This window comes from Aythya ferina, assembly GCF_964211825.1.
Source record: "Aythya ferina genome assembly, chromosome: 12".
NCBI lineage: Eukaryota > Metazoa > Chordata > Aves > Anseriformes > Anatidae > Aythya > Aythya ferina.
The window spans coordinates 6,434,310-6,449,216 of NC_140308.1; the positions used below are offsets into that span (position 1 = coordinate 6,434,310).

A 14,907-nucleotide genomic window follows, 5' to 3' on the forward strand; every position below is an offset into this window, starting at 1 on the left:
TATAAGTACATGAGGGGATCAAAGAGTTTCAGATGAATCTGAAGAGTTATAGCAAGGGTAACGAGGGTCCTTAGTTTCTAATGACAGAAGCATATGCTCTCAACTTTCTAAACTGCATCCAACTGAGCCATTTATCAAGGCCTGAAACTTTTTCATTATTTAAAGCACCACGACAGCTTTCCACTTGATGCGTTGGAAGTACACAATAATAGAGACTCTATAGTCATTAATTATAATATCAGCTGGTTGATGAAGTTACTGTACTTGCTGCTTGGTGATTTCATTTTTAATTGCAGCAGGTGGTGTGGAAGTAAAGTGATGTACTGACATATACAATCACCTCTATAGGATTTTCTTTTTATGTATAGATAAATGCAACTCAGTTTTTTTTTGAAAATCCCTTCTGTTTTATATCCTACTGCATATAGTAGCTGCAAGGAAAAATGAGTCTAAAGAACACACTGAAAATTAGATGCCTAGAAATAAAATGATAGAAGACACGTCCCCATTTCTTTTTCTTTCGAAACATTTAAGATGCTGTTTTTTCCCCCATGTAAAGATTCTCAGTCTCTGAACACAGCTGTCAACATAGATATATATATGTTGACTACATATAACATATAAGTTTTTTTCTTTTCTTTACTCTTACTGATATATTTGAATAAGTAGCCATTTTTTAACTCTGAATCTGAAAATAGAGACACATCATTAAGCAAAATTAATGGAACTACTCAATTCTAAGAACATTCTAAAAATGAGTATGTGATATTCTAAATGTTGTGTTCTATGTTTTCTACTTTGGGATCAGTCTTACATGCTCCATTATTTTATTAATTTATTTACTGATATATCCATGTGGGTTTTTGTAATTTAAAACCAATAAGCAATATTGAAAGAAAAAAAAATGGGTTAAGACGACAATTGGGTGTACGGATTTTTTTTTTTTGTATCTTCAGACAGATGTTTTATATGCTGTTGAGTTGTCTGCATTGTTCTTCTGGTACTGTCCACTTTGTAAAAGTGTATTTTCCTCCTTCTCTAATGTTTTCATTTCATTAATCTCTAATTTAACAGATTAGATATCTATTACAGGAGATTTTGCTGCCATAGGTTCTCCATGAGATTGATAGGTAATAAAAACTGGTGTTTCCTAATGGCCATAGACATCCGTCTTCTACATCAATCAGCAAACTCCCTTAAGAATCCCTTACATCCAAGTCATAGATCAATTGTACTCAGGCCTCATTACAACACACACACTCTCCATTCTCTGAAATAAGGCTGTGCTACCTTAGCTCAAAACTGCATTAAATGTAATTAATACAACTGTGATGTAAATGGACACAGCATTAAAATGTATATCCCCAGGGAGGACAGACTGTGAATGCAGCTATGTGCACTGTCACGCGTGACTAGGGAAAATTTTAGCAATTTTTCTTAGGATTTATAGTAGTTACACAGAAAAACTGTAATACCAGGAGCAGGAAGCCAGCTCTGCCCCAGCAGCATACTCCTATGGCATAACGGTGTCAGCTGAGCAGAGGCTGGATGTTATCTTTTTCCTAAAAGACACAGTCTTTCAAATCCCCTCTAAGATGATGTTAACATCAATCTTCAAAACAGTGATACAAACATTGTTAGAACTCCAAAACTTAAATGGAAAAGACATTTACTGTAAGTAGGAACATAGGGAAGAAGTCTGAGGTGATGTGAATTGTTTGGATGTGAATTGTTTGTTAGGTTAGGGAAAAAGTAGGTTGCTTCTAACAGTTTAGTGTTTTATTCGTGTACAACTACAATGTTATTTGGAAGAGTGAATCGTCAGAGCTGTAGAAAGAGGTAATCAACAGAGCTAAAAGGAGAGTGTGGAAGTGACCCAAGCTGTCCAAATGAGGAGAACAAAAATGAACCTGTTCTTCCACAAACATGACCTTAGACTTCCCTTGATGAACTGTCAATTTCAGGAAAGAGTTTTGCTAAAATAATCATGATAATAAAACAATGACTTAGTACTTCAATATGTCATGAATATATTGTTTTGCTCAAACAGAAAGCTTTTTCATAGTCATAGCACAGACCATGATCAGGATTATATCCGTGTACTGAGGGTCTAGCTTTAGACCAAAAGAGGGTTATATTGCCTGAACTCTCCGTGATTTGCTGATCCTTCTTCTCCTAAGAGATCTTGGCTTTCCTGTTACTATGTTCCCCTCCATAGTAGATCACAAGGATTTAGATCTCGTGACAAGACAGCACAAGAAGTCTTGGAGAAGGGAATGCAGACAGTGTTACCTCTTCTGAACTGTTCTAGACAAATGCTGAATTTGTTAAACATGGTATTTCAACTATTGCAGTGGTTTTGAGAATTGGTTAGTATGACTGCTGAAAATGAGGTCTCAGTCAAAAATACTGTACCCACAAAGAAGGTTGAGACTCATTGCTGTGAGGTATTTATTATCTGAAACACAAAATAGTAATTCTCAAATTTCTCTTCTAATTTTGCTGATCCTACCTTCTCAGAATGTTTTACATCTTCCTTTTAATTCACTTTATAAATTACTACTACAGTGGTCTTTCTTCACATACAAAGCAGGAAAACAGGTTTGGCTTGCTCAGTAATAACACAATCAAAGCATTCAAATATGCAACCAACTCTGCTCTCATGCATATCAAAATTTGTAGCACTAAAAAGGGAGCAAAGTTTGCCTCCTTTTGCTCACAAACACTGAGTACAGAAGCAAGTTTTCTAATTTCAAAGGATTAAGATCTTGGTATCATTGATGCCCACAGTTTCCTAGTGCAAGTAGATTCAAATTACAAAATAAACAGCAACTACATTTCCCACATTGTAGGATCACCATATCATATCCTGATACAACATAAAAGCAAAAATAATTACAATAAGAAGCTTGGAATTTGATCATCTTCATTCTTTCATCCTTTGTCCTTTATCTGTAGCTTTGGTTACTTTCTGTTACAGTGGAATCTTAGCCCTTTACATGACCACTGTGCAAACATGCAATGCAACCCAAACAAAAACAACCATATAAACATGAAAATTTTAATAGTTTTCACATTAACCAGTCAATCTAGTAAGAAGATTGAATCATATTAAATCAATTTTACCAGCTAATTTGTTATTCTCTTTCTCTTGGATTACTTTTCTGCCATGTTTCTACAATGGTACCAGAAATAATGTTGTATTAAATTTTCAAAGACTACACAGCCTCATTTGCTCATGTAGGCTGCACAGATGTAAGAATTATTAATAATGAGTTGAGACCCAACAAATCACATGATCCAAATGCAAATCCTCAAGGACATTTATTTCTTGCATTTCTGTGGGTAATTGAGCCTCTAAACCACTCGCAAAATTACACTTGTAAAAACGGTTAACCATTTGTACCATAAAAATGTTTATACTGCAATTTTTATTTTTATTTTTATTTGCCCCATGAATAGGAAAACTAACAAAATATGGTACAAGATGGATCCTCTGTGTACTGAAATACCAAATCCAAAATATGGTTGCCCACACAAAAATAATGTAAACAAAATATACAAACTAACTCATAAATGAGTAACATTGCAATAAGTTAATAATTAATACAAAGTTAAAGTTAATACAAAGGGTGGCCTTTTGATTCACCTAGCAGTAAAGATGACATCCTTCCCAGTGTCTCATTTTTGCACTGGGCATCTGGACATAAGATTCCTAACATGTACCCCATACTTGAGAGACAGTTAAAATAAATCAAGCCTACTACAGCTTTGCTGCTTTGTCCCTAGCCACAACTGAAAGCAAGGGGAAACAAGTGTAGTGTTGGTTTTCCTTTTGAAGAAAAACAGTCTCCTTTAAAGCTGCAGCAAGGTTAAGCATTTTTCCTTGTTACAGAAAACATGTAATACACATTTCTCATGAAAAAAAAATCCAGAAACTCGGCTGTCATATTAAAAGGGGTTCTTGCCTTCCCCCCCCCCCCCTTTTTTTTTTTTTTTTAATACATAAAAAGGTCTTGCAAACAATTTCTGCAGGCTGCAAGTCAGAATCTTTTGATCCTCAGTAAAAGTCAAACAGATGGCCTGGTATTTTCATGTGTTTTCCTGGTTGGAATAAGCAGGACGGGAAGAGTGCACCTCACAAAATTACTACCACACCTGTTATCTACCACTCCCAGAGTAACAAACACTTGATCTCACAGTAAACCCACATCATAAATAGATAAAACTAAGCTTATATTATAGCATAATTACAGAAAAGTTGGAACCAGCCAAAAAATGAGGATGCATCTCAGTTAACACCAACAACAAGAAATCAACCAAAGAGAGCAGTTAATTCATCTGTGTTATCCAGTGTGTGTCTACATTGGCATTTAACTTGCCATACAGAATTCCTAAAAAAAAAAAAAAAAAAAAAAAAAAAAAAAAAAAAAAAAAAAGATGGAATGCCCTACAGGAAAGCCCGGAGCATTCCAACGTAGCTGGGTCTCTGGGTCTCACAGTGACATGTTCAAAAGACCTCAAAATATTGGGGAAAATACACAGTACTACAGATAAATCTGTGATAAGGATCTTGGCTTAATTATTCAGCATAGCTTCCCTAATCTATCAATTTATCTCCATATATTTATGATCTTTATTGTCATAAGCATGTTGTCATTATTAACATATATATTAACATAATCCAAATACATCACGTCATCAGGGGATTGGTGAGAAAAGCATAGACATTTGGGAACAGAATGAGAGCAGACAGTCTCTAAATTAACATTTTCAAAACATGCAAAAAGTGTGTGCTTTATTTTAGAAAATAACTTGCATATCTTTTTGGTATTTCTTTTGTTTCCTAAAATAGCTAGTATACATAAGGCAACATCCTGATTAACTGATTATATAAATACAGAGAACTCACATTACTGTATTTCTCTTGGAAACTAAGAGTTTCAGTTTAGCAATGTCTACTTCAAGCTTTTATCAGCACTAATTTCAATGAAAAAAATGGTCGTAAAATTCTGAACAGAGGGAAAACAGACCTTAATTAAGCAAAGTGTTATCTCTTTCTATTATAATGAAAGCAAAGTTAGTTATATTTTTACCAAGATTTTTCCCCACTTAATGAAGACATTATCCGTGAGTTTTCAAAGTCACTTTACAAAAGAGCATTCAAGAGACATTAAAGTCAGCTTAAACTAAAAAGTCTTTTTGAAGTCAATAAACAATAAAAAGAACAATGAAAAGACAGCCTTTGATCTCTTCTTACTCTAAAGTCTTTAATTTCTGTTTTAATCTACTAGATGCATTAAGTCTTGTTTTCAAATATTTTTCATCTGCAAAGTACAGTAAGCTTGCCTTGATTTTTTTATTCATATATATTCTTGCTGTATGTATGTACAGTTCTCATTATCAAGGATGGGTGTCACCTGGATGTTCTCCCACAAAAATAAACAGAAAAAAGTTTTAAATGATTTTCCAGTCTCTTCTCTTTTAAAATTTCTTTAAAAAGAAAGGAAAAATGTAAAAGGAAAAAGAAAATAGTATCTTCAGCTCTGAAATTTGTGAGAAGATCAAAGACTATAATGCACATAGATTTTTCAAAGGATAAATTATTAACAACATGGACAAACACATACTGGTCAATAACATGGTCGAAGAATGATAAGTTAAGAGCATCTCTCTGCAGCCAATTACAGTTAATCTGACTTTATTGTTTGCAAAAAAAAAAAAATAATCCAAGTTATTCACTAGATTTTGAATGGAGTTTTTAAAAACATTTATTAGAGAAACTGTGAATTGTGACAAGCTCTTGAGCAGGTTCAGCAGTTTGGCATTTTTGCATTTCTTAACTTCTGTTTATCTTCTCCATGGCTACAGGAGCACAGGATGTAAATAAGAAAATACAAAAATGCAATGAAAAAAAAAAAAAGTGTATGGAAAGTCTAATGGCAGATGCAGCCATTAGTTCCCATCGTGCCACTCATTTTTTCTGCATACTTAGTCTACCCCTAGCTAGAAGGGGCAAAAACTCTCTCCATACTTGTTATAGAGCAGATGTGGCAATGAGCTGTATAGACATTTCTCTACAAGAGCACTACTCTTGCCTTGTGCTTGCAAAGATACTTTTCCAGATGTGAGGGACAGATGAAAGCCATTATCTACCAGTGAAGCAATCTTTCCCTTCCACTGCTGTGCACTGTTAACCCAGAAACCTTCTGATAACACATTCAGAGCTATTATTGCCTTGCTTTCTCTTATTATTGTATAGAGCCTTTAACTTAAACACGTAGTATTTGTAGGATTAAAGGTGAATCCTGGGCCTATACTACCCTTGATTAAAATGCCACTGATTTTTTTGGTATCTAATCTCAATTCTGTCCTCAAAATAAAATACTTCTTTCAAAATTCTCCCATATAAAAGCATTTTCCACCTCCATTTGTTGCTGACAATTTTGGTGATTTTGGGTGATCAGGATTTATTTATTTATTTATTTTTAAAGAGAATAGGTCTAGAAGTATTTATTCCACAGAGACCACTCAATACTCAACATATAAATTCTTATTTTTTAGTATCTGGAGTAGTACATGAATGGGAACACTAGGATCTAACTTTGCCGACATAATATTTTTATCCCTTGTCATACAATTTATTTAATTTTTATTTAAAGAAAACAAAATTCTATGGAAAAGATCTTCTCTAAGGAAGAAAATGACCATGCAGAAATTTAAGCAATGCCTTTTTCTGATATGAAGAAAAAAAGACTAAAGAAAGTTAAGAAAAAAAGACTAAAATTCACATTTTTCTCATGACAGATATACTTAATAAAAAGAATCAGACTGAGAGCACTTTACTATGTTCAGACTAGCCTTTTATTGATTTGGATGTGCTATGAACCACATTATCTAATCTACAATAAGCCATTTACCAAGTGCAATGATCTATGGGCTAAAAGGCTTAGATTTTTAGTTCCATTGTAGACTTTTTGATGAAATGGTAGATCAGCAGAGAGAAATACTAATAAGATTGTGAGGAACATGAGTGCCAATATTAGGAAATTAGAAAGTTTGACTTACTGTTTTAAATCCTCTTGCTGCTCATTTAAAAGCCTGGTACCTCTTTTTGTAGACTAAGTGCATCTGTATATTTAACAAAGGGCCCTTCTGAGATCCCATAGGGTGTCAAGTTCACAGGGACTGAATGGCTCAACCAACTGAAAATATTTTTATTTTGCAAAAACAAAATCATCCATCTGAGCACAACACATTATTGGTGATTCATGTGCTATGATTACCTGAGGATATAAGTTATCATGACACTGCCTTGCTATTGTCGTTTAATGTAACTCAAGTTTCATCTGCTGCACTGGAAATTTTAGCAGTTTACTTTAAATCAGATTTGATGGATTTTGCATCAGAAACTTTTCTCTACCTGTACAGAGCCTTGAAGATGAGGCTGAGATCCCAATCAGGCTTGTGTCAGACACATAAACACATTTGCACTAACAATCCCAATTTCTCATTTGTGATTGCCTTCCCTCTAATTGTCAGCTTTGACCACTTTTGCACATGGGAGTTCTCCATCTGCCACCAGGAAGCACCATAGAAATCTCAAGATTATTCATTTATCTATCGTTCTGTGTTAATCTAGGAAAGAACCACATGTATGCTTCCTTATTTTTCAATATAGCTTTTTGATTGAAATAGGTAATACTGAGCTGCCTGGCAATGTATACCATAATTCACCTCCTTCTCAAATTATCATGCAATTCATGCAAAGATAATTTCTTCCTGAAAGTGTTTTTTTTTTTGGCTAACTTGGACTCAGAGGCTTGTGAAAAATTTCCAGTGCAAAAGAGATTTGCAATCCCATAGGCATCATCCAAATATTATCTCATATTAGCAAAGACATACAGAACAAAAAGTCAGTAGCCTTCAGTAGACAGAAATAAAAACCACTATTTAGTGAAAATTAAATGAAAACCAAAGCATATTTATGAGATTATTTCATCTATAGTTCTATGGCAATTTTTACTGCACAATTTCTGAATAAGACTGACAGGTTACATGCCCAAGTAAATGTAGAAAAGACATTAATGTCACTTTAAAGCAACTCAAGTTTTGATGTTCTTTTATTTTTGTTGTACTGTGACTATTAGGATGCATTGCCTCAATTTTTGAAAAGGAAAAAAATGGAAATGTAACTAGTTCAGGCTACCACGTAACTTTACAACAACTGACACTAACTATAATATACGCCAGTTTGTATTAAGATGTTATTGCACCTTTCCAGTTCTAATCACCAATTATGACTCTATTAGTCCTACTTGGCAGTTCATCTGCTCCTGCATCAGCTAAGGGGGACTTGGAGACGGACCTCTGATCTTCTTGTTTCCGCTTCAGTGAGAGCTCAGCACAGCGGCTGTCATCTTGAGACATTGAGGAGGTAAGGCATTGCCTTTTCTAAGATAACTACACCTGACCTTACAACAATTTACTAAGGAAATACCTGCCTAATGGCAGTGTGAGTGCAGTTTCTTTTACACTCACAACGGCACTGCAAATTAGAGACAACAGGATAAATCTATGACCAGCTCACTAGACACTTCATTAAATCACTATTCCCTTGCCTTGTAGAGCACTAATAGAATCACAGCCCTCGTTAGCTACTGAATAAAAGATCAATCACATTCTTTGAGAGCTCTTGCTACCAGCTTCCAGAGGAAACAAGGAAAAAAAGAGACATATTTAGGATCATCAGTAAGATTCTGAATGGCCTCACTGCAAGTTGGTTAAATTACCTTTTCCACAACTGACTCCAACTGTAATACTCTGAGGAACTTGTTAAGTCTGCTTTCAAAAGCTGCTATCTAATATATGACTACTAGGCCCTGGTCAAAAGTTCATAATGTGCATATGTAAAAAGGTACTAAATTGCCTGAGGGCTAAAACCAGAGGAGTTTAATTGCAGCAAAATGCTGAAAATGGTCTGTTGAGGGTCTTTCTATTGGGATACTGCTGGCACTAGCTGATTGAAGTACAGCATATAAAAGCCTTGCAACAATATTTCCTTAAATGCAGCTGAAACTACGAGCATTTCCTAGTTCATATATGGTGTGCCAAGAGGAAAAAAATGAACCTTCTCTAAACCAAACAAAGATTTAAGGATTGATATAATTCATAATTCAAAAGCGTGTGGGTAAAAGGAATAATTGAACAACAGTGAATACCTGTCAGTATAAATCATGCTATATGCTCCACATGTTGTTATATGTTGGTGGGAAATGTAAGTACATATGTAAACATATTTAATTGACATCCATTAAGATCTGCTACAATGAAAACTGGAAAACAGCTTGCATCAATATATTTTTGACCACACTTGGAACTTTTGAAAACTGTCACCTATGAGACTGAAGATCCCTTTACTTAGTCTGAAATCCAAGGTCTTGTCTGTAGTAATTTGAGAATCATTCCTCTAGCTATTTACATGATGAAGACAAAAGGACAGGAAGGAAAAAATACATTTTTTGTGAACCTTTCAAAATATGCTTTTTCAAAGCATAAAATGAATTGATATGATCTCACCACCACATACTGATCTTAAAAATTGTTCAGATTAAACTAGTCAAAAGGGTCCTGCAGTTGGCTTCACTTTTTACAAACTCTGTAATGAGATCTACAAACCTTGTAAACTGGCAGAGTAAACCTAGCAATGGAAAAAGTTGTGTGTTCAGCTTTGCAAACCTTGAGCGCGCTTGCAGAGTTTTTGATTTTCCAAGACAAGCAACAGTTTGCATTGCATTCTGAGAAGCATAATTGGCATTAGCTGAAGGCCATTTAAAATGCCACATTAGCGTCTACTGAATTAGCATATAGGTAATGCATTAATGATAAATTTCACCTACCCACCAAAAATAAGGTGTGTTGGATGTTTGATAAAATGATATTTTATATGAAAATATTTCCTTTACAGCAATAAACCCAGAATGAGACCAAAAATACTATACCACCAATGGAACTGTCAGCTTTGTTGATATTTTCTACTATAATTCCTTTAAAAGTTAGAAATTCACATACATTTCTCATCAAAGGAATGAAGAGTCTAATCCATTCTTTTTTCTTACAAATACAGAATCACTACCTTCAGAGGAAGAGCAGACTAAGAAACTCACTTTATACATACTAGATCACAAAATGCATCTGTGTTTAGATCTAAAATCATGCAATACAGGGTAATACCATACTTCTTGGCAGATCGAGCTAAATCATTTTCAGATTACTCTTGACAAAAATCAAAAATAAAGGTTTTCTGGGAAACACGTTTATTTATTATCATGAAGTATACAGACAATCACAAGTTTTTACCTTGACACTGTCAGATTACTAGCAGAATCCTAACACAATGTGTGCCCAGATCCAAAGAAGAAAGACTGAAGGACTTTTCTTTTCTGGTGCCTAATCACTCCACAACCATGCCTACCCACCTATGTGCACTGACATTTTGGACCTTTGCCTAGGGGAACTGCAATGGGGAAATTCTTTTCCTACACAGACACTGCTCTGCAGCAGTGAGCAGTCTCTTTAGCACGAGGCCAAGGAGCACCAAGATGCCCAATATCCCTTTGCAGATCTTGCCTCTCCTCCTTTAATTAAGTGTTGGATCAACAGAACTATATCACATGAGATGCACTATTCAACATGACTAGACAATCAGATTCTAAATGACACTGTTACAAAGTCATTATCATAAAAAAAACTGCCAAGACAGTAGTTTTATTTGAAGTGCTAAATTAGTTTTCTTGTACTGGTAGTATTCATCATAATGCAAGTTTGACATTTCAGGACAACATTTTAATTTTAATGCTGTTCAGTGTAAAGAAACGGTACTTCCAATTTTCTAGCAAAATGGAAAACAAATAATTAAATTTATTAATAGATTACAGTGACAGACAAGTTAACTCTTAACAAAAAAAAATACCTACAGTCAAGAGCATTGAATTCAAACGAAAATTTGAATTCTAACATTTCCAAGTATTCTTATGTTTAGTTTGTAAACCCAAGATGTTATTCAATGTTGTTTTTTTTTTTGTTTGTTTGTTTTTGTGTGTGTTTTTTTTTCCCCCCATAATGGAAGTTATTCAATCAGAAATTAGTAAAAAATAAATAAAAAATAAAAGTGTGCCAGTTCAGTACAAGGATTATCAAATCTGTTCCTTTATATAAAAGTAATCAACACATGAGTAAATACTTTCATGACCAGCTAAGCATCTCGCCAGCCATGTGTCATAAAAGACAATGGTGGGATCCAACATGAATAACACGCTCACAGTAAGGTTCAACTTCCTTGCCTGCTTCAATTTCTTCTGAAACACAAGCAATACACATCTCAAATGCACTAAAGTACATTTGTATGCATCATCCAACACTGTTATATTTATCTCATTTCAATGTGATGTTTTTGCAATTAATAAAATCCTCAAATATCTTCTATAGATTTTTTTGGCATGCATAGAAGATTGTGTTATATCCATAGTGATATTTAGTAATTGCAAAAACATTTTGTCACTAAAATAATGGATGGAATTTGACTATGATGTTCATATTTACTATCATCCTCCTTGCCAAAAAGGATTGATGCTACTATTGTAACAATTAGAAACAGCAAAATAAAGAGAACAGAAAATCCAAATGACTGAAATATTTTAAGTGTCAAAGGAAACATGAACAGCTAAATAAATTCACAAATTCTCAGATTAAAAATCCTCAAATTATAGCTAAACTAATAAGTACTGAATCATGTGCTGTGAATATCTACACTCAGCTAAGCAGAACAAATTCAGTATTATGTTCACTTTTCTTTGTAGACACATACATGCTTACCTACAAAGAAGGTGCAGGAAGAGAAAAAAATGAGAACTACAATAGAAGGAAGTTCAAGGTTTGAACAGATCTAACTATATTTTTCAATAAACCTCAGAGAGTGATATATATAAAGTGAAAGGCACTGAACTACAAAATATTAGTGGATATCCAGTGGAAAAATTAGACACACTTCCTAACAGTCTAAGTCCACGTGGGAATCTAGCCAATGTTCCAAACTGGCCAAAGACCATCCTGGTTTTTGAGTCTTGCCTTTAGAAATAAGAAAATTACTACACTCCTACTCATGACAAATAAAAAAGCCACACACTTCCCCTCACGTCATCAGGGAGAGAAAAAAAAAAAAAAAGATACATACACATACATATATATAGTAAATGGTGGAAGAAAGAACTGACAGCAACAAGAAACACGACTAGTGGGGAACACTACACAACAGGATACCTCCCAAAAGCCTAGATAAACACATCTTTTATTTGTACATTTCCTTGCAAGGAAGTTTTTAGAAATGTTAATTCAGTTATGCAGTTATCATGTCCAGAGAATGCCAACATGATGATGAATGACGGGTTACACACAGAAAACAAACAGATGAATCACTTTATCAAGAAAACAGACTCTTATTGTGCTCACCTATTCAGGAATACTAAATATATTAACAATCCATGTATATATTTCATTTATATAGATAGATACATACACACATATATAGATGTAAAAATAGTGAGAACACTGAAAAAACATTATGTAGTACACTACATTTGATATACTGTATTATTTTTGGACCTTGCAAATATACTTTTTTAATGACTTTGCTCTAAAAGACAGAACTTTCTAGCTCATATTACTTGGACACATTTACTGTTTACTCTTCCATCTTTTTTCTAAAGTCAGAAGAGATTTCCCTGAGAAATTCAAATAAATAAGATATCCAGCTGCACAAACACTATACATTCTGTTAGATTACTTTGGCTTCCTAAGGAATATTTGACTTTCTCTGAATGTAAATGATTAAAGAGAATCCATCATATGAAACTGATTGGTGAACTGTTTAAAGTGGTATGGCACCTCTTCAAAGATGATAGAGAAATGAAAAGACCATGTTATGGTAAAGCATCTCAGATATCCAAGGAGTTCTAGAGAAATGTTAATGTAACTAAGCACTGCATCCCCCAATTAAGAAATATTATTTAAATGATAGCTCTGTAAAATAGGATCTACACTGCATTTTTTAAAACAATTTTATATTTCATCTATTCTAAATACAGCCAATAAAAGCTTGGGGTTTCCTGAACATCTGTTCATTCATAAATAACAACTTCAAAAAATGTAAGGAAACATAAACCATGTTCTAGAATCCACAAGGTTTATATTGCTCTGAAAGTTATCCTTTCAAAATGAGACAGGCTAACAATGTTCAGTTATGTAACTTCATGATTTTTACCATTTACCACTTCAAGTTTAGGCACAGGATTCTAACGTTTAGTGGTCAAAGAGACAAAAACTAAACTTTGTCCAAAAAACTTGATTTTGCTGACCTGTAGATGTATGGATGGATCAGCAACTTTTTTTCTAAAGGGCTTCCTAGAAGTTTTATTATCAGCAGGAATATACATGTATAGAGAATACAAGTAAGAAAGCCACTATGAGGAAATAAAAGATGCATTATTGCCTAGTTGCTTGAGGAGTCAAGACATAGACAAGAAGACCCAATTCAAAGTTTAGCAATACAGGAGTTTGAATGTCTTTTGTCCTCATATTAGCAATAAATTGAAGACTTACATTGGCGTGAAAAAAAATCACTAGCCCAAAATGATCCAGTTCTAAACTGAATATGAAAACTGATTTAAGAGAAGAAAACTGAGCAAATGAAAAGCAAACTAATGAAGCAGAATTACTTTTTAAAGCCATCAGCTGATAAACTCCATCACCTCTCTATTTTGTAATCGTAATTTAGTAATTAGGGTTTCTCATGCCTTCTACAATTTGGTAGATGGCAACAGTTTTGACTGGAACCCAGATGTATCATTTTACATTTCAACCCACAAGATTTTTTTTTCACATTGCATGTTGTTCATAGCATCGTAATTTCAATAGGTGAAAATAATTGGTTAAATTTCAGTGCCTTGTGCATTTGTCTGTGCTTAATTTATTTGCTAGCGGTACAGCCTAGTAGCTATAAGACTGTCCAAAGTTAAAAGTCGTATTAATTTAGAAGACTTTGAAAGTCCTCTTTTTTATAAAAAGTGATTACCAAGTCATTGCTAGCTACAAGTTCAAGTTTTATTGCTGAGAATATTTGAGACTAAAATCTTTTTAGAATATAAGCAACAGATCATTTGATCATTATAAACACACTGCATTGCTTTGACTATGCTTTGGATTACAGATATCTCATTCATAATAATGGTATCTCTATTGCTCTCCTGTTATTAAAGAAAATGAATAATCCTGTGATTTACGTGCTAGCTGGTAACTAAGGAGGTCTGGATCCTACTGTGTTATTTACAACAAACTGTCTAAGTGACCTTGCTCAGGCACACAAATGAGAAACCCTGGGATAAGAAGAGGGCTTGAGTCACTTTAACTGCAGCAACTGTACAGAGTGGGAACAGAGGGCCTTGGGTGCCCAGAGGGCTCTGCAACCAACCAAAGGCAAATGGAAGACTAGGGGGCACATTCCCACTTGGTCTTCAGCAACACGAGGTAATTTCAGCTGGCACCTGTCACTGATAGACAGGGTAAGAAGTCAAAGATGAAGCTCTTTCAAGGCAAATACACAGAATTATTTCTATTAAAAAAAACTTTTTATTACTGAACCTTGTAAAAAATATTAATATAATGCATGCTAGCAAAATCTGAAGGCTGTTTTAAGAACGGACCAAGGAAGATCAGTTGCGACATAAGGATAACTACCTTACTTCAGAGATGCGTTAAAAAGACCTGGTCCTGTACATATCATAAAACTGTTTCAGGCCATAGCTGCCTTTTTCCAAAGTTAACAGCCACGTGCATGTGCACGTGAAAAAAAAA

The 14,907-nt window shown here is 34.2% G+C and overlaps 1 protein-coding gene across 10 annotated transcripts in view; it reads right to left on the minus strand.

Moving 5' to 3' along the window:
* WWOX (WW domain containing oxidoreductase) overlaps positions 1-14,907 on the minus strand; it is a 563,654-nt gene that overhangs the window by 414,219 nt on the left and 134,528 nt on the right. Inside the window, exon 10 of one of the 10 annotated variants that reach the window (XM_084533272.1) lies at positions 14,572-14,597. The exons of the other annotated variants lie outside the window; for them this stretch is intronic. Coding sequence (XP_084389398.1) covers positions 14,587-14,597 — 11 coding nt within the window. The 3' untranslated portion in view covers positions 14,572-14,586. Of the gene's footprint in view, positions 1-14,571; positions 14,598-14,907 lie in introns of those variants that run through there. 10 annotated transcript variants of the gene reach the window in all.